The following is a 25771-nucleotide window of genomic DNA, read 5'->3' on the forward strand; positions in this document are numbered from 1 at the left end:
TTCATTCAAACTCTTGTAATTTCCTGAAAATCCTCAGCTAGCATTCCTAGGGAAATTCTTTGAGTGGGGACACATGTGCAGAGCAGGAGATTTATGTGACTCATTCTCAGCCTGGGGAAGAAATGCAGCTCATTGCACAGGGGAACAGCTTCGTTCATGGCTCAGATATTGCATAAACCACTCCAAAAACCTGCACTTCTGGGACTTCCCAAACTCTAACAAGGCCCATTCAAATGTGTATTTTACTTCTCAATTAGACGTGTAGAAAATATTAATATACAATATTTAATTAATTTTCTGTGGGTTATGTAGCAGTTTGCACTGGAAATTTAATGTGCCAAACATGAAAAAGAGGAAAAGATAAGAACTTCAGAGCAATCCCACAGGAAACAGTGTCTGAAGGAAATAGTGGCAAAATGTGTTGCAAGAAAATAACTCTGTGGTGTGCTAAGAAGGGGAGTGCAGGTTTTCTACATGCCTTTGCCTTAGTCAGGCCTTTCCTGGGCTTTCAAGTGGCAACTCATGGAGGTCAACAGAGAGTTAACAAGAAGTTGCAAGAAAATCTCAGTGCTGATGGGCCAAATTCTGTCACTTCACCAGAATTCCACCCCCTGCTATATTTCTCATGATGACAGAATCACTAAGGTTTTAAGACCTCCAAGATCATCGGGTCCAACCTTTGATGATGTCCAACCTTTGGACAGATGGCCTGGGAACATGATGGATTCCTTATTGCTTAACAAGCAGACTGAGTAGCATCTCCAAAAGGGGATGTTGGATGGAGCCTTGAGCAGCCTGGGCTGGTGGGAGGTGTCCCTGTGCAGGGCAGGAGGTTGGGACTAGATGGTCCATAAGGTCCATTCCAATCCCTTAAAAATCTCTGAATCTATGTGCTGCTGGGGGCAGAAGGTTGTATGCCTTTGGGTAGATCCAGCATTATCATGCAGAGCCCCTGCCACATCTAGGCACCAATGATATAGTAGAAGGTCCCTCTGCCCATGGCAGGGGTTTGGAACTAGATGGTCTTTAGGGTCCTTTCCAACCCAAACCATCCTGCTGTTGTCTGCATTCACTGGAGCCTGAATCTGAAGGGTAAAGGAGACTTAGATGCAGGAGTATGAGCAGAATCAGAGACCTTGATGAGAAGAAAAATGGACTCCACAGCCTGGAAAAGAGAGAGATGATAGAGCCTGGCAATATCAGGAATGACTGAGAGCATTTACTGAGTGGTGTCTCACTGTCTGCCCTGGTGCAGGTGCTGGAGAACTCACAATGAAGCTGTCAGAAGCAAATTCAGAATATACAAAATAGGCAGCTCTGTTCTGTAAAATCATCTGTGATGTGCAAACTGTCCTTTTTGCTGTGGAGTCAGACATTTGCTGTGTAGGTCTGAGCCCTTACAGAGGATTTTTGCTGTACAGGGTGTGTTTTTCAGTCTCCTTGTTGGCTTATAAGATCATTCAATTTAAATTCCATGTCCAAATTGATGCAATATTAACTGAGGGGTTAGATTTTATAGCTGTGAAGGGATGGGGGTTAAGAAGTGTCAGGGTGGATCCATGATCTGTCTGTGACAGCCTGAGGATGCCTCATAAAGGCATTGAAAAATTGCCACATCAGCTCTGTTATCTCATTAATACTGACTGGATTTGGCTGGATGCATTTTGGGCAGGAAGATGTGTGAATTGGATGATGATACTACAGCAGGAGCAGTGTTAGGACTGGTCTGTTGGCCAGAAGGTCTTAGCCTAAGGAAATGGCCAAACTGAGGGTGTTCTGAAGAGCAGAGAAGCTCTAAGGGCTCATAGACTTGTGTGTATGTAGAGAAGTGAAATAACACCTCAGTCAGAGAGGGGATTGGAGCTGGGGCAAGAAGAGGGCATCTGGAACCACAAAAATCCATTTATTGGAGCTTGTTTTGATGCCGAGAAAAGGCTGGAAAAGAGCTACCCACAGACTTGCATCTCTGAGTAGCAAGTATTTGTTTATTCAGCGCTGGGCGCAAGGGGGATCGCTCCACCAAACTTGCGCTACCAGGGACAAAAACTTCCAAAAAAAAAATTAAAGAACTCATGCATATTCATTATTTCCAGGAATAGGTGGTCATTATTACAATTAGTTCTTGGAAGTCATTATCATTATCTCCTCCTTCATCTCCTCCCACTTGGCATGAGTCCCACGGTCTCTGGTGGTCGTCCGGGGGTCGTTGGGAGGAAGGCCGATGGTCTTCATCAGCTTGACCTTTGAGTTTGGCACATACTGCTAGGTCATGAGTCCAGCTGCATCTAGTTTTTCTTCCTTGTTTTACGCTACCTAAGCTAAAATAATGCCCTAAGTTCTACCCTTTTCATGCTTAATAAACTAAGACAATTCCTTATTAATCAACCTTTTTCTTCTTGTTTATTCAGGTGCTCTCTACCTGACTATCCCCTATCCTACTCTTTGCTTTGACTATTCGATTCTTGTTATCAGTTTCAGTTTGGAGCTGATGCTTTGGTGAGGTTCCTGTTTAGTTTGAACTACTGTACCCAGTTCTGCATCTCTGCCATGCCTTAAGCAATTGGAGGGTCTTTTACGCTGTGTTCAGCACTTTAAGCCTCTTAATCCTGTGGATCTTTTCCTAAAAAAGAGAAAGAAAAGCCATCATATTTGTCAGGCATTTCAGCTTTCTTGCAGTTAGGCAAACAGTTTTCAGCAGCCCATGTTTTTCCATCTGGTTTGTGAAGTTGTATCTCATTGGTACCTCAGGATCTTGCAGACAGCAGTGGCCCAGGCTGTGCCTCTCAAATTTCCTGGATGCTCCTGAGGTTGGTTATTGCTTTTCAGCATGTGCTGGGCAGGATTTCCACTGCTTTGGTGGGGTTGAGGTCTCCCTGGTTGAGAACAAGGGCCTGGGTTCAAGATCCCTGCGTGGCATTGACGGTTTCTCCACTGCTTGCAGTTGGTGCTCTCCAAAATGTCCTTCAGCCCTTCTGTTTTTCCTGATCTCCCAAACCTTTCTAGCGAGATGAAGCTGGCAGTGGTCTGAGGTTGCTTTGAAAGATGAAATTCCTTTATCAGGCATTATTATTACCTGTTCTGGGGGTGCTGAGGCACTGGCACAGGTTGCCCAGAGAAGCTGTGGCTGCTCCATCCCTGGAAGTGTTCCAGGCCAGGTTGGATGGGGCTTGGGGCAACCTGGGCTAGTGGAAGGTGTCCCTGCCCATGGCAGGGGATTGGAACTAGGTGAGCTTTAAGGCCCTTCCAGCCCAAACCAGTCTGGGATTCTGTGATGATTCTATGCTTATTGGTGTTATGGCCTGTCAAAGTTGGTTTTGGGAGAGCCACAACATCTAGCTGAGACCTGAGGCCTCTCAGTTTTACCTGGTGTAGCCCCTGTTACCCCTGTATGCAGCACAAGGCTCTTGAGCAGCTCCACCTGCTCCAGCCTTGCTGGCTCTCACCTCAGACCCTGCATGTTGAAGGGATTTGGCTTTTTCTTCTTGTTTTCCCGATGTGCAGAGATGGTGGAACAGATCCATGGCCGTGTGTATCCTGCCTTTGGGAGTGGCTGGTGTCAGATGGTTCCCAGAAACCTCTGACTGCTGGATTTGGTTATAACCAGGGCAGATCCTTGTTTTCCACTCTAGTTTAGTCACTTCTAAGGTAATTTGGATAAAAACACCTCCACTAGTGCCTACAGCTTAGAGTTTTGAGTGGTGAATGAGCTGCTGGAAAGAAAGAATCTGATAGCATCTCTGTGTGAAGGATGCTGAAGAATCTCCAGCCTTCCCAACCTCCTCCTGAAAGGCTAGAGCCCAGGGAGGTGATGGAATCATTCCATCCTTGGCCACTAGAGCTGCATTCAGTATGCAACGACATCCAGTGACAAATATTAGACCCATTTTACAGCAGTAGGTCCCTCCACGCTGCTCAGTGCCATACAGGAGGAAATAGAGCCAGCAAACATTGAGTGGGCTCAATGACAGAGTGCTGGGAGTGGAGGAGGCAGAGGGGAAGCAGGTTGCAGCCCCAAATCTGGTTGTTATTATGCTTTATGTGGTACTGAGAGGTAATCAGGACCATATGACGGTGTAGATGGAAAAGCTCATTGCTCCCCTGCAGTGCTCACCCCTGCATGGCTCTGATACATTCCAGCATTCCATAAGCCAAGCACTGATTGGGAACAGATGAGCCTTTGGTCCTTCAGTGGGATCACAACATTGTGTAGTCTCAGGCTAGCGTTCCCAGAGCTCAGCACTACTGCTAGGCCAGAGCAAAGATGAGTTGGCACTTTATGCTGCAGCACTGATACTTCAAATGCATCCCAAATACAAAGGAAGGCAGTGGGAATAGGAGTGTTAACATTCAGGTTGGTCATCGTGCTCGTGGTGATCCACCTTGTCAGACCATGAAGAAACTCCTGGTGCCACAGGGAGTGTAGTTGGAACATGAGCAGCTCTTACCTTGCTGCCCTCACACATGTGGTAACAGGTCCTGTGTGCTTCACACTTCCCCTGGAAGCACCAGTTGAATCAGGCTGGTCTCTAGGTGGGCTTCATGTGGCAGCTGGGAAGTGGTGGCACAAACCAGAATGCTTGAATACTCTCAGACTGCTTATGCCTTGAACTCTCCAGTCTAGCTGAGCCTATGTGTCCTGACTATGGTGTAAAAAGAGAAGAGAAAGCACAAAGAAACCCAGAAGAGATATTAGGGTGATGGTTTCAGACTGCCAGAGGGCAGTTGAGCTGGGATGTTGAGAAGGAATCCTTCCCTGTGAGGGTGCTGAAACACTGGCACAGGTTTCCCCTGAGAAGCTGTGGCTGCTCCATCCCTGAGAGTGTTCCAGGCCAGGCTGGATGGGGTTTGGAGCTGGTGGAAGGTGTCACTGCCCTTAGCAGGGGGTGGGATGACATGAGCTAAAAAAGGTTCTTCCAGCCCAAACCAGTCTGGGATTCTGTGACGATTCTATGACTTCTGAGCTTCTGGATTTTCCTCTTAGATTTGGACTCTTCATTGAGTGCATCATTGTGGCTTTCCACACCCCATTTAGTCCTTCCTTCTCCATTAATTTTTGTGTAGCTTACTGGAGGTGAAATCTCCTGGACAGAGTTATGGAATGCACACAAAGCTACTACTGTTAAAAGAATATAAATCAGCTTTTCTTGAAGCTGTTTGCTCTAAAAATTACCCTTTTCTCCTCAAAACATGTGTGTTGTTTGCATACTTACTTGTAACCCAAACTAAAGGGTCAGGCAAAGGAAACTGAGGACACTGAAAAAGCCGAAAACGAAACTTTCTAAAGTTGTATCGATTTCTTACTGGCTTCATGTTTATGTGTGGGTTTGATTCTCTTTGGAAAATTTGAGCATATTTTTACTCCGATTAACAGTTTTTATTTAATAGTAAAGGGTTAGCAATGTACATCAAATAATGCACTAATTGTTCCCAGAACCAGTGGCTCTGTACCCACTTGCCCCTGTCCCCCTGGTTTAACCCAGTGTGTTGAGCTGGAATAAACAGCAATTAACAGCTCTACTGACATTCCTCTGTTTATATTTGGTTCCTTTTCCCCAGGCACAACCACTTAGTTGTGAACTTTCAAGTTGCAACATATACCTCTTGTTTCCTGTAGGAAAAACAAGTTGTTACTTATTTTCTTGCTAGAAGTTAGAGCCTTCCCTGGAGATGGGAAGAGAAATGTTTCTTCACTGGAGGAAGGTTTCCTTGGACCTTGATGTGCCCTCTGGAGTGTTTGGTAACTCTGGGGTTTTTCTGGGCCTTGTGTTGCTGTTCACATGTTCTTTATGATCTAAATCCTTTCCCCGTGTTACTTGGACAGAAACACAGAATCATCAAGGCTGGAAAAGACCTTCAAACTCATCCAGTCCAACCATCAACCCAGCACCACCATAATCATACCCTGAACCATGTCTCTGAGTGCCACATCCAGATGGCTCTTGAATGCTTCCAGTGATGGTGACTCTACCACCTCCCTGGGCACCTTATTCTAATGCCTGACCCCACTCTTTGAGTGACAAAAATTGTTTCTAATGTCTAATCTGAACCTTCCTTGGTAGAATTTATGGCCATTTCCTCGTGTCCTTTCACTTGAGACATGGCAGAAGAGACTGACCCCACCACTCTCAATGCCAAGCCACAACCAGGCTGAGGAAGGAGGAGGACTGCAGGCAGAGGACTAGAGGGAATGGCCATAAGCTGAGACAGGGAAGAGTCACATTAGGTGTTAAGAGAAATGTTTTCCCTGTTAGGATGTTCAGGCACTGAAATATTGCCCAGGGAGTTGGTGGAGTCACTACCCCGGGAGGTATTTAAGAGGCATCTGGATCTGACACTGGAGGACATGGTTTAGAGGTTCCAGCAGTGACAGGCTAATGATTGGACTCAATGATCTTAGAGGTCTCCTCCAACCTTGATGATCCTGTGATTCCATGAACTCATCCTTCTTTATGGAGATGTTGTTCCCAAGTGTCACCAACTGTTCCTGCACAATGCAGGAGAGCATGACATGGGTGCAGAGGGTGCAATGCCCAGGGGGATGCTGAGATGAGCTGCTGCAGTGGAGGGATGCACAGAGTTCTCCAGTGTCTTTGTTTAGGTTTGCTCTGAGGTGCTCAATCATAGGGATAATCAAAGTAATTGGATAAAACAAGCCTTGTTCTCCCTCTTCAGTGTTACCTCAGACACTCAGCAGCAGATTTCGCTTTGCTGCTGCTGAGATGAAGCAGAGCCATGAACTTGTCTCCTTTGCTGCATTAACTGAGCTGGGGCTCAACCCAAGTGAAACTCAGCCACATACACAGACTTCTCACCTAATAAACCCTCCTTGCAGAGAGCTCACTGACCTTTCTCCCTGAGACAGGGAGAACCAGTTGATCCAGGCTGGCCACCTTTCCTGCTGGATGGGGGTTCACAGGCTGAGATCCCCTTCCTTCCTCCTGCAGTATCTTCTGATGTATTGGCAGGTACAAGGGATTTTCCTGGCCCAAGCAAAAGGATTGTATCCATCATCCAGCTCCAAGAGCTCACACCTAAATAGTCATGAGGCAAGTCTGTCTCTGGGCTTGTTTCTTTACCTCTCCCTCAGGCTCTGCCTCTCTGAGCCTGTGCAGTACAGAAGTGCTGTTAGAGCCACAGGTGCAGTGGCTGAAGTGGTGTTTCCATCAATCCTAATTCAGGTCAGATGGGACAGGCTATTTAGGAAAATTGGCATAAACACCCTGCTTCGAGTTTGCTCTCCTCAGTTAGAAGTGACAGGAGTTTTTAGAGTACAAAACTGGTCCCAGAGCCTGTAAATATGTAGCTTAAATGTGACCAATGTAATAGGCTTAATGTCCTCAGGGAAATTAGTTAACCTTTTCCTTCCTCTCTCCCTTACCTGCTCCTGACCATTTATTTTAAAGAGCTGCAGATCCATCTTGCCCACAATTTGGGCTTCATTGCTTTAAATCAGATCAAAAGGACCTTTAGTCAACACTGGATCAGCAGCACTCACCAGGACATGTTGTGTGCTGGGGGAGCAGTTGCAGAGCAAGTAGGTTCTGGTGACAGGACCCTGTGTTATATCTTACTGAGATCCTGCAAGTTTCTTGAGGCTAAATTAATCTTTCCTTCCCAGGTGAACTCAGGGTGAGTGGTTACATGTAATAGAATTACACAGAGACTCAGGGAACTGAGTTGTCTCCACCTTCCTAGTCTGAGACTGGTTTCTTTTTACCTTCAAAGCTTTTTTGCTAACTCAGGCCTGCAAGTGATCGATTTTCCTTCCTCCTAGCAAAATTGTTTTGTTTCGTTGTGAGTAGGTCTTGGTGTGTTGTATTATCTCTGCTTTAACTCTGAAACCCATTGGGATTACACACAGTGGATATTTGGTTCATGGTGTTCGTATAACTTGCAGTGACGGATTGGGAGAAATATGTGACACAGCTCAGTAAAGCTCAGTTGATTTATGTACCTGTGTTTTAAGCAAGCCCAAAGTGGATCTTAAACTGCTTATCACACTGAGTACATGAGCACATATCATGTGTAAGTAGTGCTGTGATTTTGAAAGCATCTTTTTTCTGCTCAGAGTATTGCCTCCCATCCCTGGGAGTGTTCCAGGCCAGGTTGGATGAGGCTTGGAGCAACCTGGGCTAGTGGAAGGTGCCCCATGCAGGGGGTGGAATGAGATGCACTTTAAGGTCCTTCTGACCCAAATCACTGTGTGGTTCAATGATTTGCTGAGGTTGGGATGACTGAGATTAGCTGTCCTGCATTGAAACTGCTAATTCATTGCAAACCCTTGGAAAACACACGTAGTTAACTTGGCTCAGCCATTGCCAAACTCAGCACATCTGATGGAGCAGAAAAAGCCATGAGCAATGACTGGTCTCATACCAAAGGTTTGAAGGTTGTCTGGGTAAGAGGCTTTTTGCACTTGGTGTTGACAAATGAATGCTCCTTGTTCCAGGAATTACCTTCCTGCTCAGCCAGCACAGACTCCCGTCAGTGCCTGAGCTGACGTTGATTTTGGCACATGTTCTCAGCCTCAGTGTTTTCCTCAGTGTCATTCACAAACTCTTGCTAAGCAGTTTGTTAGGGGTTTGTGTCTCTCCATACATCCTTTGTAATGCTTTTACTCTGCAACATTTAGCAATGTTCTTTGCAGAACCATCAAACACGGTCTCACCTAGCACTGAGCACCCTTAGCTGCTAACCAGGGCCTGAAGCTCTGCCACCTTCTGCTCTCCTGTCAATTCATGTGTCTGTAACTGAAAAAACAAAGGCTGTGCTCACTGAAGAGGAAGGCACTGACCTCCCCTTCCTCTTCACTGTGGCCTTACATGGTTTATGGTCACTTTTAGCCAAGTCTGAGTTCTCATAATGAAACATTAAACTTTTCACACACTTGGACCAAGGCCAAGACTTGACTTCTGGTTCAGTGCACTGAGCTAAGGTTGTTTTAGCATCTGTGAGGCATAAACTAGAGGTCTGTAGTTCGGACTGTGCTGTTGGAAGAGCATCTGTGAACAGCCTCCTTAGAGATGTCACTTAGCTTTGTGCTCTAATGTGCCCCAGGATTTAGGATCAGTTGTATTAACCCTTTCAGCTTCTCAAAATCCTTCCTTATACTGAACATAGAAACACTGGCGGGTTTGGGTAACTAGATTAAACTCAGATTTCCCCCATAGCCACTAATCCAAGAGCAGTGGATTTTATGTCCCTTCGTGTGGTGGTACATTCCATGGTGTATCTGTGAGCTGCAGCTAAGTTAAGTTTCCTTTCCAGAACTGTTGCCTCAGTTTACCATCACTGTCATCTTTGTGGGTTTAACTTTAGGCTGCTGAAGCCTCACAGTCACACACACTTCTAATACTGTCCCACTGTAGATCTTGGAGCACAAATATGCTCTGTGATTGCCATGAACCAAACAGCACTTCCACATTCCAGTATCTGTGAGCTGCAGCTAAGTTAAGTTTCCTTTCCAGAACTGTTGCCTCAGTTTACCATCACTGTCATCTTTGTGGGTTTAACTTTAGGCTGCTGAAGCCTCACAGTCACACACACTTCTAATACTGTCCCACTGTAGATCTTGGAGCACAAATATGCTCTGTGATTGCCATGAACCAAACAGCACTTCCACATTCCACAGGATTTAGTCAATGTGCACAATATTCATCTTCAAATAGCAGCCTACAAATTCCAAATGCTTGGCAAAAGGTCACCACTTTGTGTGGATTTTTCCCACTTTCCAAGCAACATTTTCCTGTAATATCTTCATTTTTCAGTCCTACACAGGAGGAAAAAGTGATGTATTTCCTAACACCAATGAGCATGTCTTTTTCTGGTACGTTTGATGAAGCCAAGAGCAGTGGCCTCATTTCAGCTCTTCTTCCCATCACGGTCTCAAAACAAAGGAAACATCTTCAAAGTTGTCCAGTCCAGTTTGGTTCCTGTGCCCACTTCCAAGCAGTTTGGCTTGCATGTGACTCCCCATATTACATGTAGTGACTACTGGTTTTGTCATGGGTTTATGTGAAATACTGAATTTATTTGGGTTTTTTCCTATGTTTTCACATCTTGATGAGATGAGAAATGTTCAAACCAAGAATTCCAAGCTGGTCTGTTATTGGACCTTCTCATCTCAGCCCTCCTTGTTTGTTGGCTTTCCTTGTCAGCAGATCCAGAAACCATATCCCATTAGCTGCATTTTCTGAGAAGTCACAACTCTTTTCGCCAGTTAGGAAACTTTCTTACAGTACTTTATTCCTACACCTTCCCCACATGGTGACTCACCAGGGTAGCACGAGACTCTGAGTCACTCCTTGCACAGTTGGCCCATGTCAACCTTCTCCACTGCGTTGATTCATCATGAGGGTACTGTGGGTGAGACCTGACTGTCCCACCCTGCAGGAACCTGTGCTGTATGTAGCCAGAGCAGCTCTGCATGGGCAGGTTCAGGGGATCTGAGATCTCCTGGGAGAATGGGAAGAAGGGCTGCATTCATGTTCCCATGTGGCACAGGGCAGGACATGGCACCTTGGCTCCCTGTGGTGCCACGTGGCTCAGTGAGTGCTCACCAAAGGTTTTCTTTGGAACTGTGGTGTTTCTGCTGGGGAATTTATCAGGTGGGATGTGCAGCAAACATCCACAGTAGTGTTGTAAATTGATTTATGTATCTTTGGGCTCCTGGAGACTCATTTGCAAAGGGGAAGTACCACAGCTTGTACCTGTGGTGGAATGATGCTATCCCCAGCTGGGAGCTCCACCCCCACAGGCATCAGCTTTGATATCTGAGCAGCCTCAACAAGGATCCCACAAGTGGATGTTGGGAATATTTTTTTCCAAGTGAGGGTGTTCATGCACTGGAATATTGCCCAGGAAGGTGGTGGAGTCACCATCCCTAGAGGAGTTTAAGAGGTGTCTGGATCTGGTGCTGGAGGATATGGTTTAGGGGTTACAGCAGTGACAGGTTAACCTTTGGACTTGATGATGTTAGAGGTCTCCTCCAACCTTGCTGATTCCATGACTCTGGTGTCAGCCCCCCATATGGCTGTGGCCTGAGATGGGATGGTATTCCAATAGACTTTTACTAAGAATAGGTGATGCACAGTTCAGATGGATCTCTCTGGTTTGATAAGCCAAACAACAGCGACAAGTACGTTGAGAAAACACAAAGAGTATGAACAACCTGTCTGGGCTGTCCTGCACCTCCTGCATTTGGGAGCAAATGGTTAGTGTGTAAGATTTAAAGCACTGGAGACTAAATTTCTCTCATATTTAAGGGTGCAGACACAGCCTGCTGGATGCTGCAGGAGTGACCCAGACACCTCCAAAGTGGAAATGATTGCCCATGAGCAATGAGCTCTAATTTTTCTTTTATGCACTTGATTTTAATTTTCTGCATATTTTTTTCTAGATACCGTCAGGAGCTGTGTAGCAAAGCTGTTCTTCAGCTGTCCTCTGAAGGGTCACTACTGCTTGTACAGCAAATCCAGTTTTACCCTCATCAGCCAACAGCCTCCACTGTGGATACACATCATGTTCCTCTTCCAGCAGGTGAGTGCCACACAAACCAGTGGGACCTCTGTATGGTTCATATTGCACATGAAAAAAATGGTTTAATGGGTAATTTCCTTACATACACTTCGAATTCACTGTAATGTGTGGCCCTTGTGATTCTTCAGAAAGTAATTCTAGTAGGTCAAAGTGATTCTGCACCTTATAAGACTTTATCTTTCTATTCAATCCCCCAAATTCCAGTTGGCTGGAGAAATTACAAATTTTGGGGATAAAAAAGTGGGACCAAACCTTATTGTCCTCATTCCAATCAGTCCCAGATGCTTTGAAAGCAACCAGGAGCTTGGCAGTGGATTTTCAGGGGTGTAGAACCAACCCTGAGGCTGCAGGTGAAGGTTGGAGGTTCCACTGGGTGTTTTTGCTGCAGACGTTTTGCCTGACCAGGATTTGCAAATGTGATCACTGCTGTTCTGCCACCCCTAATGTAATTTTCTCTTGTTTAATACCATTTGCAAATACAACTCAGTATTTGGACATATGTGGAATTTGCTAATGGGTTACAAACAGTATGGAACTAAAAGAAAATCCTTCATTCACACTTCAGGATGAAACAGGGGTTTGAGTTAAAACATGAGGTTCCATTTCTTAACCTCCACAGAGCTATTCATCCAGTTCATCCCACCCTAATGCAGCCTTGGAAACACCAGGGGGTGATCTGAAATGTGACCCAGCAAGGGATGCTGTGAATTTAACAGCTCAAACCTTTCTGTCCTCTGTGTGTTCCTGGAAATAAATACTAAAAATGCTGTTTAAAACTGCAAGTCAGTTAATTTAAAAGATATTAGTGCTAGTTGTATTGTGTTGTGAAACCCCTGGATGGAAACTGGGACGTGATTAGTGCAGGACAGCGGGATTAGACTTGATGGGTTTGCTTAGAAAGAGGAGACAGAACGTCCATCCAGGAAAGTTAGGTTAGAAGGACATTGCCCATATTGTGAAATCAAATAGTTGTAGTATGGAAAATCAGATTTGTTTGTGCCTTCTTAGCTTGGCTCCTTCAGGCAAATGCATTTTTCTATCACAAGGTCACTCAGTAGATCCAAGAGAGGCAGAAATGTTAAGCTCCCTCAGCCACAGAGTTCTTGTGGCATTGACTTTATGAGCAGTTTATACAACAAGGAACTTGGTGTTGCTGAACTATGACAATAATTTAAGGTGGTGTAAGGTTGTGTCCTCACTGTCCTTTGAACCAGAAACTTTGGAGATCATAGGCTCATCAAGATTGGAGGAGACCTCTAAGGTCAAGTCCAATCATTAAGCTGCCACACTGCTGTAAGATGAGAGCACCCAAACTAACAAGGTTTCATCTTGCTTTGGCAATATTCAAGGGCTGAAAACTGTGTTGAGCATGCTCTGTGGAACTTTTTTCTTCTTGCATTCCATTCCACTGTCTGTCCAGCTCAGTCACAAACTGTTCTCTTATTCCTCCCTGCACAAGGACCAAGAGCTGCAGTAGTTCCAAATAAACCTGCGGTGGAGTGAACATCTCTTTACATTGGCTGGGAAATTCCATGCCATCCAAAAAGATGCACATCACCTAGATCTCTGTCTGGTCCCTGCAGGCCAGTGCTGCTCACCTGGTGATAAATTAGCATTTCAATAGGAAAACAAGGCACAAGTTGTGTAGTGGTTGTTAATGGCTGATCCTTGGTGAGCCACAGACCTCAGAGACATGGAATGTGCAATCAATTTAACAAACCCCAGAGGAAATGAAGTATTTGAGGATGTATCTAATCATGTGCCTATTGATCCATTGGAACTCCTTACAGGGAGCTGAACTAAGCCCTGGCTATGCACCGGGTTGTCCTGCAGTAAGGACCACATGTTCTTTGTTAATGGCCAAGGAAAAAAAATGCCTGAAATCCTGTTTTCAACATCTTTTCAGAGCTTGTTTGCAGAGCCCTTGTCCATACACAGTAGCTCTGTGCAAGTTCTTAAGGCCCTGTGGGAGAAGACACAGCTCAAGGGGACACACAGTTTTGAAACTGCCATGATCCAGTCTACATTCCCACACCAAAAGGTAAGATTTGAGAGGTCTTCAGGCTTGTTCTCCACCCTTTCCATGTGCTCCATGTGAATTGCTCCTAACATGATGAAAACTAGGGATGCTTACCCTTCTACTCTGCTCTTGTGAGACACACGTGGAGTACAGCACACAATTCTGGCGTCCCCAATACCAGGAGGAGATGGAACTGTTGGAGTAAGTCCAGAGAAGGCCACGAAGCTGATCAGAGGACTGGAGCACCTTCTCTAGTGAGAGTTGGGGCTGTTCAGCCTGGAGAAGGTTGTGTGGAGACCTCAGAACAACCTGCCAGGAGCTGAAGGGGCTCCAAGGAAAATGCAGAGGGACTCTTGCTTAGGAACTGCAGTGGCAGGACAAGGAGGAATGGAAAGAAACTGAAAGAGGGAAGTTTAGATTGGATATTGGGCAGAAGTTTTTCCTGTGAGGGTGGTGAGACACTGGCACAGGTTGCCCAGGAAGGCTGTGGCTGCCCCAACCCTGGCAGTGTTCAGAGCCAGGTTGGATAAAGCTTGAGCAACCTGTTCTGGTGGGAGGCATCCCTGCCTAGGGATCTCTAAGCTCCATTCTAACCCCTTAACATACTATGATACTTCACATACTATGTTTTTTTCCTGCTCTCAGTCTCAAGCTCTAGATTCAGCTTAGCTCCTGCTGGGGGTGTTGGGAGCCACTTGAAAGTTCACCTAGTTGAACACAGCTTTGGATTTTATGGAAATGGTGATCTGCATGTGAGCCATGATTTGTCCCCATCAGTTCAGGAGATTATTTGCTCAGAGCTGTTTACTGTCTCTGAGATTTCAAAGCTATTAATCAGCCTTCTTGGAAAAAGCTGCTGTGGGATTGGAAAACAAATATTTCTTTATGCCTGAGCATCTCCATCCAGCTCAGCTGGATGAAATGACTTTGTCAAATGTGATTTTGAAATTCTCTAGATCAGAATATTGTAAGCATGAAGATGTTTGCTGAAATGAGATTAAATTGCTAAGGTTATAGCTGAATTGAAACCAGGAGTTTGTTAGAAACACCTTCTTAACTGTCAAGATAATGTGTTGAAGTGGGAACTATTGCTGTGGCTTGTTGGAGGAGTAGAGGATCCCCATACCAAGATTTTGGGCCAGTTTTAGACATTGGAGCTTGTGCTAAGTGTTTTAGCTGCTGTAGAAATCCCAGCCTGACTCATCCAGAGGTTTTAGAACAGCTTTGCTGCTCCACACTGGCTTCACTTTGAGCCTGTGTCCAGATCTACTCCTCAAAAGTCAGAGCTTCTGGAGTGTGAAGGTGTTTGGGGTGAATAAAGAGCTTAGGTTAGAGCATTCCTTCATGGGCAGATGAGATGTGGTGCACCAATAACACAAAGTCTCCAGAACGTGCTCAACAGCCTAGAAATGAGATTAGCCTCCAGCACTGCAGTTGCATAAACCTAGGAGCTCAGATACAAGTGTTTGAGCTATTTTGGGAGCTTTCACCACCCATGACAGTAAGAGTTATCTCTGACTTCCCAAAATAGTAGAGCTGGAAGATGAGATCGTGATCTTTGCTGCTTTGATGACTCAAGCAGTGGATTGAAGCTGGGGAACATTGGGAGCCCAATAGGCTGTGGAGGCTGAGGACACTCAGGTAGATGGAACTCATCTGACATGGGAAGAGACTTCTGTGTTCACTCTTAGGCTCTGCATTTGCTGCTGGATTTGCTTTCTGTTTAGGTTTTGTTTATTAATACAGAACCTGAGTTTGTTCCTAGTGCAACTCCCATTCAGTTTGCTGAGAAATCCTACTGAAGTTTCTGGGTATGAGGCCTAGGCCTGCCATGAGGGAAGTTTTCTTTAGCTTCTACATTCCCAGAAAATCTACCTGGAACATTCCTGCCATGGCCTAATCCTTGCTTTGCTTGAAAAGCTCAGCTCCTCCCATAGCCTGAACTGTCATTTCTGAAAGTTCTTGCCATTACTAATAGAACTTACATTGTGAATTATTTGACAAAATTATTGCAGCTGTTGCTATTATTTCTCTGCCAATAACTCAGTAAGCAAAGTCCTGGGGGTGTGGTTCCTTCTTTTAGCACAGCACTTCTAATTTTAAATGCTTTTAAATCTTGATGCAAATGCAGCATCAACATCATCTATTACACTTTATATTCAGTTTTCTGCATCGTGTTACAGCAGTGTCTGAATCTGAGCTACCTGGTCTATGAGAGGTGTCCCTGCCCATGGCAGGAGGTTGGACTAGATGGTGTTTAAGGTAATTCCAACTCAAACCAGTGTGTGATGATGATGATGGTGATGGATTTCTGTGCTATGAGCACACAGGGCAGGTTCAACCCCCAGCAGGCAACAGAAATGATGGTACTGCAACAATCTTCAAAGCCAGGTTGGCTAAAACCTTGAGCAACCTGCTCTGGTGCGAGGTGTACCTGCCCAGGGCAGGGGGTTGGGGCTGGATGATCTCTAAGCTCCATTCCAACCCCTTAATAAGCTATGAGTCTGAGACACTGCTCTGCCATTGCTCTGTGTTTTGCTCTCTGACCCTGTGCCTAATCCAGACTAAATTGACTCACACCTTTATTCAGTATAGATTCTAAAGCATTTTTCAAACCTGGAGAAAAACACATTACATCAGTGGTTCATTCCAGGCTAAATTCTGAGCAATAAGTTCAGCTTTGCATGACCATATGTGCTCTCTGCATTCAGCCCAGGAGTGGCAGTGAGTACCTGGCCCACAGAGAGCTCCTTGTGTTTCCCTGAGCAGCCTCTTCATGCCCCAAGAAAACATTTATCCAGCACAGGCTAAGATGTGCCAGAAGTAAAGCAATTCCAGATGTGCATCCTCACAGATTTCCTTTCAGCTGCCTCAGAGCTCTTTATCACAGAGCACACCAGGGCTGGGGCTGAGCTCCTTGCTGGGCTCCTTCTGTTGACTCATGCTGTGTCAGAGGAGTGAGATGGTGACTACTTTATGAGCCCCATGTGGTGTCTTGAGAGAGCCTTTTGTTGCTCAGCCTTGCAAGAGAAGAATGAACATTTTGAAGCTGTTGTTTGCTCTGTTCTTTCCTTTCTCCTTCACTATCTCAGTTCATGTGGCAGAAGGAAGAGCCACAATGGAGTCACTGAAGTTTTCAAGCTGATGGAGCATGGGGATGAGATAAATCTCTCCTCTCCAATTAGGCATTTCCCCCTCATGCTTCTCCTCCTGAAATAAGTGGTTGTTGCAGATGATTTCAAGTGTACTCGAGTACAGAGTGGAAAAGACAAATTGCTACACTGATATTTCAGTGATATTTGCTCTCTTTCAGGCCACAGTTGGCTCAGTGCAGCCACTAACAGATTGTTTCACAGGATGGGGAAGCTCCTGGGTTTCTGTCCAGTCTCATCAATGTGTCCTATAATGTCCTGCACGGATCCATGGAGAGCAATGCCATCGTTTTGTTGTGTCCCTCAAGGTGCCTCAGCAAGAGGTCAGGGCATGGTGTTGTTGCTATTCATGCTCTGCTCCTTCTCCTTCACTCAATCTTCTCTGAAAAGGCTGGAATTGGACAACTCCATCCTGTGCACAGCTTATGCAATGGATGGATTAGTGGCCCTGGCAAGGGATGGTGTTTTCCCCAGTGACCGTGGAAGTCTATGTTTTCCTTGGGCTGCAGGGTGAGGTGTTGCAGAGCTGTGCAGACCTCCCACAAATAACTAGGAGGCTTTTCTGAGCAGTGCTGACAATGCCCTTTGTGTCTGCAGGGAGTAACCTGGTTGCTGTTATTTCACACCAACGTTTGTTTAGGTGTGAGATCACAATCTGGTTAAGATGAAGTAATGGGGCTTAAAATACACTGAATTATAGTGTTAGTAATTGCCTCAAAATGAGTATTTTCTGGCTCTTCCCACACTCAAAGGTGTAAGTGTATGTTCTCTAGGTTTCTTTGGCAAGTCAGATGTTCAGTTTGCTTCATGGATGCTCAGTTCTGCTGCCCTGGCTTATCACTCCTGCTCTGATGAGGGATGCAGTTGGACAGGAGGGAATGCCCAGCACTGCAACTGCATTAGCAGACACCACAACCTTCTGGAGCACTGAAAAAAACCCTGGGAGAGAGCTGGGGTCAATAGAATCACAGAGTTATTAAAGTTGGAAAAGCCCTCCATGATCATCAAGTCCAACCATTTCCGGGAATGGTGATTCCACCACTACCCCTGGGCAGCTGTGCCAGGGCTGAACAGTCCTTTCCATGAAGGAATTTTCCCTAATATCCAACCTAACCCCCTGGTACAGCTTGAGGCTGTTTCCTCTTGTCCTGTTGCTTGTGACTTGGAAGAAGAGACCAACTCTCACTTGCCTCCAACCTCCTGTCATGCAGTTGTAGAGAGCAATAAGGTCCCCCTGAGCCTCCTTTTCTCCAGGCTGAGCCCCCAGTGCTGCTCCCCATCAGACTTGTGCTCCAAGGTGGTTCAGCTGGTGTTGGACACTTCTCCCCCTGCCACACACTAATCTATTATTTATATATCAGCTGCTACTGATGGTGGAGGCAGAGACACGTCCTGCTTAGCACATTTGCCCTGTCAGGTTGCCTGTCCCAGGAGACATGGAAAGGACACTCATGGATGCCACTGTGCATCCTCTGGGATATGGGGTCATGAGCTGTTGACTGTGCAGTGGTTAACCTTGTGAGTGAGTTTGTTTTCTCTCATTCTTGGCCCAGGACCTGGACCATGTGCAGATGCACCTGGAAGAAGTGAGGTTCTTTGATTTATTTGGCTACAGTGAGGAGACAGGAGCTTGGCAGTGCTTCATGTGCAACAACCCTGAGAGGGCAACAGGTACGTGGGCAAGAAGGGCCTGTGTCACTGGTGGGCTGAGGATGGAGGATGGATGCAGTGAAGCTCACAGGCAATGTCATGGTGGCAGAGCTTGAGGAAAAGAAAAACCAACCTTTCCAGTGTCTCTTTTAACTGGAATTCTCCATTAAACTCTTCTTGTCTCAGCTTCTCCCATGAGAGTCAAGCACAAGCCTGATTTGGTATGTGCTTAGAGGATACAACCCACAATTAGCCTGGGCTCATAAATCTGCATCACTAACCCCTGGGGAGTGGAAAGGATGTGTACCCAACTTGCAGTGGCTACAGAACAACATCCCAGAGCCTCTGGAGCCTGCATAGGTGTCACATGTCAAAGACACTGGCACAGATACATCTGATTCATGTCTTTGTTCTCAGAATGGTTTGCTTTAATATAACTGAATCCATAGTACTCATCTGCTTGGGAACATGGCAGTGCTTAACAGTAAGAATATTTCAGTTGTATGAGGAAAAATAGGAAAAAAAAGCCACCTGGGAAATAGGAAAAAAGCACTTTTTCCCAGGTAAAAGATGCTGGTGACCTGTTTTTGAATCTCCCCATGCGTTTCAGATCAGTGGACTGAAAGGTACAGGAATGGCTTTTTTCTTAGATGCTTTTTTGCCACTCTGTAAAAGTCTGGCCAATTCTGGCCAAGAATTCAGGCTATTTTGGCCAAGCCTTTGAATAATTGGCTGTTTCAGCTATTTATTTTAACAACTAGTATCTTTTTACACTGCATCAACCCTGGGTAGAGTAAGTTTTGCAAGAGTGGCACAGCCTGTGCTGCCTGTGCTCACTTCATGGGTGTTTGACCATCTCCCTCCTTCCACAAACCTCATGGGACTCCATGACCACAAAAGAAATCATGCTTTGAGCCAAAACTTCATCTCCACAGTGGTCCTAGTGTGGTTTGTCCATCACAGCAGTGACAGACGTGTGTCAAGCTGTGAGGAAAATGAATTTCTTGCTTAAGATTTCAGAGCTTAATGAAATGGGTTTGGTCTGAATTTCCAAAGGCTTTTAACTAGATCAAAAAGAAGTGTTTGGACAATGCTGTCAGGCATGGGATTCCTAGGAGTGTCCTGTGCAGGGTCAGGAGTTGGACTTCAGTGACCTCTGTGGGTTCCTTCCAACTCAGGATGTGATTCTATGGTGAAGCAATTGATTGTGTCCACAGAGCAGTGGCATTAGGGCCAATGGAGCAGATGAAGCCATGTGGCAAAGGCAATCCTTGGGGGTGACATGGGCCAGCATTCCCTTCTTGATGCCCTGGGGTTTGCTGATGACACCAGTCTGGAGACACTAAAGGACAGCTGGTGCCTTGAGTTCCTTTTGCTCTCCTAGTGTCAAGTCCTCACAGAGAGGTTTAAGAAGACTCAATGGCCTAAGAATCTGCAGGGAATGCCAAATTCACCTTTGTACTGGTGAGGTAGAGCTGTGGCAGCTGGGAAGTCACACCAGAGCAGGAGACACTCTGACACAAAGAGGGTTCAGAGGTCTCCCTGTCTTGGCAAAAGAATTTAACAGCTCTGAGACATTTTTTGTTTTCATTCCAGGGTGGGAAAGACCCTCTGAAACCTCAAATACTTAAAGGCAAGAAAGTAATTTCTTACTCTCAGCAATGCTGTTTAGCAACCAAATTCTTCTAAAAGAAGGAATTCAGAGGCAAATTCTTTTCCTATTATTGTCTTCTGTTCTTTGTTCATGTTGGGTTTTGGTGCATTTTTTTGGATGTTTTGTTGCAAGATGCCATTTATCCTCCAGACTTAGGCAAAGATTAGGCCTTAAAGCCTTGACCTTGCCTTGGGATGCCCAGAGAAGCTGTGTCTGCCCCATCCCTGGGAGTTTCCAGGCCAGGTTGGATGGAGTTTGAAGCAACCTAGACTAGTGGAAGGTGTCCCGGCCTATGGCAGGGGGTGGGATGAGGTGAGCTTTTAGGTCCTTCCAATCCAAACCATTCCATGATTCAGTAATTCACTCATCAATGATGTTTTCTTTGGATGCAGGCAGGAGGAATTGTGGATCTTGGAGGTTGAGCTTGTGAGGAAAGAGCCAGTTAAGCAATGTGGTAGATGTACCTAAAGTGGCAATTAACCCAGAGAAAGTTATACTATTTCTCATGCATTCCTTAGCTTGCAAAGCATGTCCTGCACAGCCACACTTCTCCAGAAGTGCTGTGAAATCATCCCAAACTGGTTTTTCCTGCTACTGAGGAGGAGCATTCCCACAAATCCTACTCCTCTGCTCAAATCCACGTCCGTGCCCTGGTCCCAGAGGTAGGACAACCAGCTTATACCATCATTTGTTTTAACCATAGCCACTCAAGCAGAGTCACAAAGCCTTTGGAATGTTGGTAGAGCAGTGTGTGCCTCTGCTTAGTAGAAGATGGTTGTTAGGAGCCTCATTCCAGCCCAAACCCTGTGCTAACAGTTGGCTTCAGAAACTCTTGCACAAAAGCATCCAGTAAAACCACTTGATACTGAGTGAGGGAATTGCAGCACATTCCTCCTCTGGAAGCTTCCACAGAAATTGCAGTGATCTCTGTGGGATGCACAGGAGACATCACACCCATGAGCAATGGGTCAACAGTGTGGCCTTGTGGCAAAGAAGGCCAATGGAATCCTGGGATGCATTAGGAAGAGCATTGGGAGGTGATCCTGACCCTCTGCTCAGCCCTGGTGAGGCACATCTGGGGTATTGTGTCCAGTTCTGGGCTCCTCAGGACCAGAGGGACATGGAGCTCCTGGAGCAGGTCCAGTGAAGGACAACAAAAATGGTGATGGGACTGGAGCACCTCAGTGATGAGGAAAGGCTGAGGGAGTTGGGGTTATTTAGTCTCAAGAAGAGATGACTGAGAGGGACCTCAGTAATGTATTGAAGTACATGAATGGGAAGTGCCAAGAGGATGAATCAGACCCTGCTCAGTGATGGAAACCAATAAAACAAGAAGTAACAGCAGGAACTGATGCCCAAGAAGTTCCATCTGAATACAAGGAAAAACTTCCTCCCTGTACAGTCATGGAGCACTGAACAGACTGCCCAGAGAGGTTGTGGATTCTCCCTCATTGGAGACATTCCAGACCCATCTGGACACAACCCTGTGCCATGTGCTCTGGGCTGGCCCTGCTGGAGCAGGGAGGTGGCACCAGATGACCTACTGTGGTCGTTTCCAACCTAACTGATTGTGTGTAATGACTGGGTCAGAACTGAGAGGGTTTGTGAATTCCTTCTGAAAACAGCAATTCACTGGGAAGAGCCTGTATCACATCACCTCAGGAATGCATTGATCCTCCACCAGCAGTGGGGATTCTCCAAGGAACTGGAGGAGACCAAAAGCAATGTTCACTTGAAAACCATCCAAAGTGGCATTCAGCAATGTGTTCCTTCCAGGTTTTCAGCAAACCCCAATGTGATGATTAATGAAAGTGAATCCATATTCCCTGAGGTTAATTGCATTTATCTGCCACACATTCCATTCTTTCAACTTCATAGGAGTTTATTATCAGTGAGATCATTCGTGAATTCTTGTGGAAGATTTTATGTTTAGTCAAAGGCAAGATTTAATGCTTTGGGTTTTATCTGCCTTGAGTTCATTTTGGAAGAGTTTAGAGGGTGTCTTTACTCTTTATTCTGTACTCAAACTAGTTAAAGCTGAGTGAGTTGTAGTTCTGCAAAGGAAGTAAGATAGACCATAGGAAATAATTCCTATAGACACAACAGCACAAACTCTTCAGGGTTAAATTGGAGTTAGTGGCTCTAGGATGCAGTGGTTTAAGAAGAAATGGATATTTTAAGGCCTTTGAATATGTCATGACCTTTTCAAACTGAAAGATGGGATATGTAGGTTAGATATATGGAAGGAATTGTTCCCTGTGAGGGTGCTGAGGCACTGGCACAGGTTGCCCAAAGCAGCTGTGGCTGCTCCATCCCTGGATTGTTCCAGGCCAGGTTGGATGGGGCTTGGAGCAACCTGGGCTAGTGGAAGGTGTCCCTGCCCATGGCAGGGGGTGGGACTGGATGAGCTTTAACCTCCTTCCAACCCAAACCATTCTATGATTCTATATTATGGTAAACAGTTATTGATTCTGAGTTGGGGTAATATTTTTTTGCTTTATTGTGTTTTCTGCAGAAGAAAAAAAGTAGTAACCTTTTGATCCCTTTAGTTTCTTTTCCCAAGCTCAAGACCTTCTGACCCACGTCAGGGTACCACCACAGAGTGATTCCAAGCCCAGGATCACCTAGGCTGACCTGAAAACAGTCACAGAATCCTATCCAATAATGCTTCTAGCAAAGAAATGTTTTCTCTTTGATCTCTATCACTTTTGCATGTTTTACTAAAGATGTCTAAACCTGATTTTAAAACTCAGGTGAAGGAGAAACCCCTGACATGCCAAAGCTGTTGCTCTGCTAATCTAACCATGCTGTTAGACTTGAAATAACCTCATTTTTTCTCTAAGCACTTCATGGCCTTCCCTGTTCTGCAGAAAATCTCTGTTTGTAACCTTTAGCATGTCACATCTTGATCTTTGCTCAGGCAAATTAAGGATAATACACTCCAGTAGTGAATGAAAGTCACCAGACATATGAAAGTCTTGTCTGAAATCATCTTCCATCACTTTCCTGAGCTCTTGTCCTTGTTAATTCAAGGTGAAGAAATGAAAACTTGATCTAATTTTTCCAATAATTAGCATGAGGAATGTGCACATTCCACTTGGCAGATGATTGCATTGTTAATCTCTTCTGTATTTATTGAAAGTGGAGATGCTTCTGTCAACTAACCCTGCTCTGCTGCGGAAGGAAGTGAAGGTCACCAGTGAAGACGGCAAGTTAGTGGGTTTGGGTTTGGAGAGCATTCTGGCAGAAGGATGAAGCTCTGCACTTGTTAGTAGGGATTTACTCATGATGTCCCTTGCTAACACAGCTCTGGGCACTCTATCCTGCTCTGCACACAGCAGGGACTGAATGGCTACAGCTGTGACCCAGTGAAATCCCAGTAAGGACTGTGACAGGCTCCACTGAGCTGTTTGGGGGCTGAAGCTGTGAGGAGGGGCTGAAGGACAAGGGCTGGTGCAGGCAGAGCTGAAAGGGGATTTCAGAGCACTCTGTACACAACCACAAGGAGATCATCCAGAAGACAGAGCCAGGTCTTGTTGATGGCATATGGTGGGAAGGCATGAGGCAGCAATTAGAACAGCAGAGGTTCAGGCTTCCTACAAGGGACAACTGTCCACCATGAGGATGCTCAGGCATTGGAACAGTTTGCCTAGAGATGTTGAGGTTTTTCAAGCCCTGGATGAATAAATCCATGAGCAACCTAGTATGACCCTAAAGGTGACCTTGCGTGGAGCAGGAGGTAGGGTGAGAGACCCTGGAGCTCTCTTCCAGCTGAGTTATTCTGTGGTTCTGGGAAGTTAACTGCAATGAAAATAAGCAAAAGGACTTGGAAAAATATTGGCAAAGAGCTTCATTCTTATCTTGCAGGAATCTCTCTCTTGTAATCAGCCCCTCAGACACACTGGCATCAGATTCATTACCACCACTTTGGAAGCTGATGTCAGAATTCCCCATGGGCTGCTCTGTGGGTGCACAAATGCTCTGCTAGCATTGCTTAAAGCCACTGGGTCCTTACGCAGAGATCAGCATTTCTTAGTAAATCCTGATTTCCAAAGATTTTGGCAAGAAAAATCCACTTTAGGCCAAACTTGCACATCCACTTCCTTCCTCAGGTCATGCTCCTGACCACAAACTGTCTCAGTGTCTTCTGGTCCTTGAACTTTTTGTGCTTTATGCCTTCTTAGTTTGGGTTAAAGCTTGTTCCTACTGCACTAGGATTGGATGAAGCCATTCCCATGGGACCAGGGGCACGTAGAGAGCAATCTTTAACACAATTTCAAGGCTTTTATTAAGGGGGACTCTAAGATGTGGCTCCTTCCTGTTGAAGAGCATGTGGTGAGGTGGGTGCAGCCTCAAACCAGTTTCCTGGTAAACATGTGTCTTTTTGCAGCAACAGAAGTTATGCAGGGAGAAAAGAACCTTCTGCTTGACTTTGTCTCAGGCCAGGTTGGGTGGTGTGACCCAACACATTGCTGCTGGCATGAAAATATAGAGCTGTTGAGTTAGGGCTGAAGTGGCTGCATGGCCTGGTTCTGTTGTAGAAATCACAGCTGCACTTCTCCACCAACACTGAGGCTTTGCCACCCCCTTTTCATTCATCCATGTCTTTCCTAAATCTCCCTATCACAAGAGACAGAAATAGTTACGGTCTTCCATGAGGAAATTGCTCTAGTCCCCACTGCACTCCCCAGACTGCCTCCCTGCCAACATAAACAACACAGCCTTCATCTGCATCTGATGTGCTGTACTGGTGGTGTTTGATTTCCCTCCACCAGACATGAGGGAGGTGCCCAAAAAGCCATCAAGCCTTTGGCACTACCTTGGGTAGCTGCACTTGGCCACCTTGTTCACCTCCATCCTCACCAAGCTCCTGCCTCTGGGCTCAGAAAGCTTTGTGCACAGACTGCAGCAAATGCTTTCAAGGAAAAGGGTTGCTGGGTAAGCTTTGAGGCTAAAGTGTGGGAGGAGAGCCAGGCAGGACTAACTGACCATCTGACAGTTGCTGGGATGGGGTCCAAGTCAAACAGCCCATGCAAAAACATCCCTTCACAGGCTGCTTGTGCCTGGGACAGATCTCCAGTAGATCTGAGCCTTTCTGTCCTGGCTATGGTGTGAAAATAGAAGAGAAAAGACGAAGGAACCCAGAGGAGATATTAGGGTGATGGTTTCAAACTGCCAGAGGGCAACTGAGCTGGGATATTGGGAAGGAATTTCTCCCCATGAGGGTGCTGAGGCACTGGCACAGGTTGCCCAGAGCAGCTGCAGCTGCCCCATCCAGGCCAGGTCTGATGTGGCTTGGAGCAACCTGGGCTAGTGGAAGGTGTCCCTGCCCATGGCAGGGGTGGAAAGAGATGAACTTTCAGGTCCTTCCAACCCAAACCAGTCTGTGATTCCATGAAGGTTTAAGAATGCACTTCCAGCTCCCTAAACCTCACTAGAGGATATGGCTTAGGGTTTAGGGGTTACAGCAGAGACAGGTTAATGGTTGGACTTGGTGATGTTAGAGATTTCCTCCAATCTTGCAGATTCTCTGACTCCATGCCATGCTTCCAGCAAGGTCAGTGCCAGTGAACACTGATCCAGGTGGTCACAGGGCTGTGGTAGAGGTGGCTGTAACTGAAGGTCCCAGTGGGATGGTACCTGATCTCCAACCCCACGTGAACATCCCACTCCTGGCTTTTCACTCCTTCTCCATAGGGCTGCAGTTAATGGAGGGGGATATCCTCAGAATATTCCTATACCAAATGCTGCCCAGCA

At 45.9% G+C, this 25771-nt stretch overlaps 1 protein-coding gene across 2 annotated transcripts in view; it reads left to right on the top strand.

Annotated features, from left to right (window-relative positions):
• Positions 1 to 25771, top strand: part of VEPH1 (ventricular zone expressed PH domain-containing 1) — a 60155-nt gene that overhangs the window by 33191 nt on the left and 1193 nt on the right. Inside the window, exons 9-11 of one of the 2 annotated variants that reach the window (XM_009072495.1) lie at positions 11399 to 11538; positions 13445 to 13579; positions 18264 to 18381. In XM_009072495.1, coding sequence (XP_009070743.1) covers positions 11399 to 11538; positions 13445 to 13579; positions 18264 to 18381 — 393 coding nt within the window. The remainder of the gene's footprint in view (positions 1 to 11398; positions 11539 to 13444; positions 13580 to 18263; positions 18382 to 25771) is intronic. The other variant, XM_009072496.1, reaches the window with a different exon arrangement.

The sequence above is a fragment of the Acanthisitta chloris genome, unplaced genomic scaffold, assembly GCF_000695815.1.
Source record: "Acanthisitta chloris isolate BGI_N310 unplaced genomic scaffold, ASM69581v1 scaffold1824, whole genome shotgun sequence".
NCBI lineage: Eukaryota > Metazoa > Chordata > Aves > Passeriformes > Acanthisittidae > Acanthisitta > Acanthisitta chloris.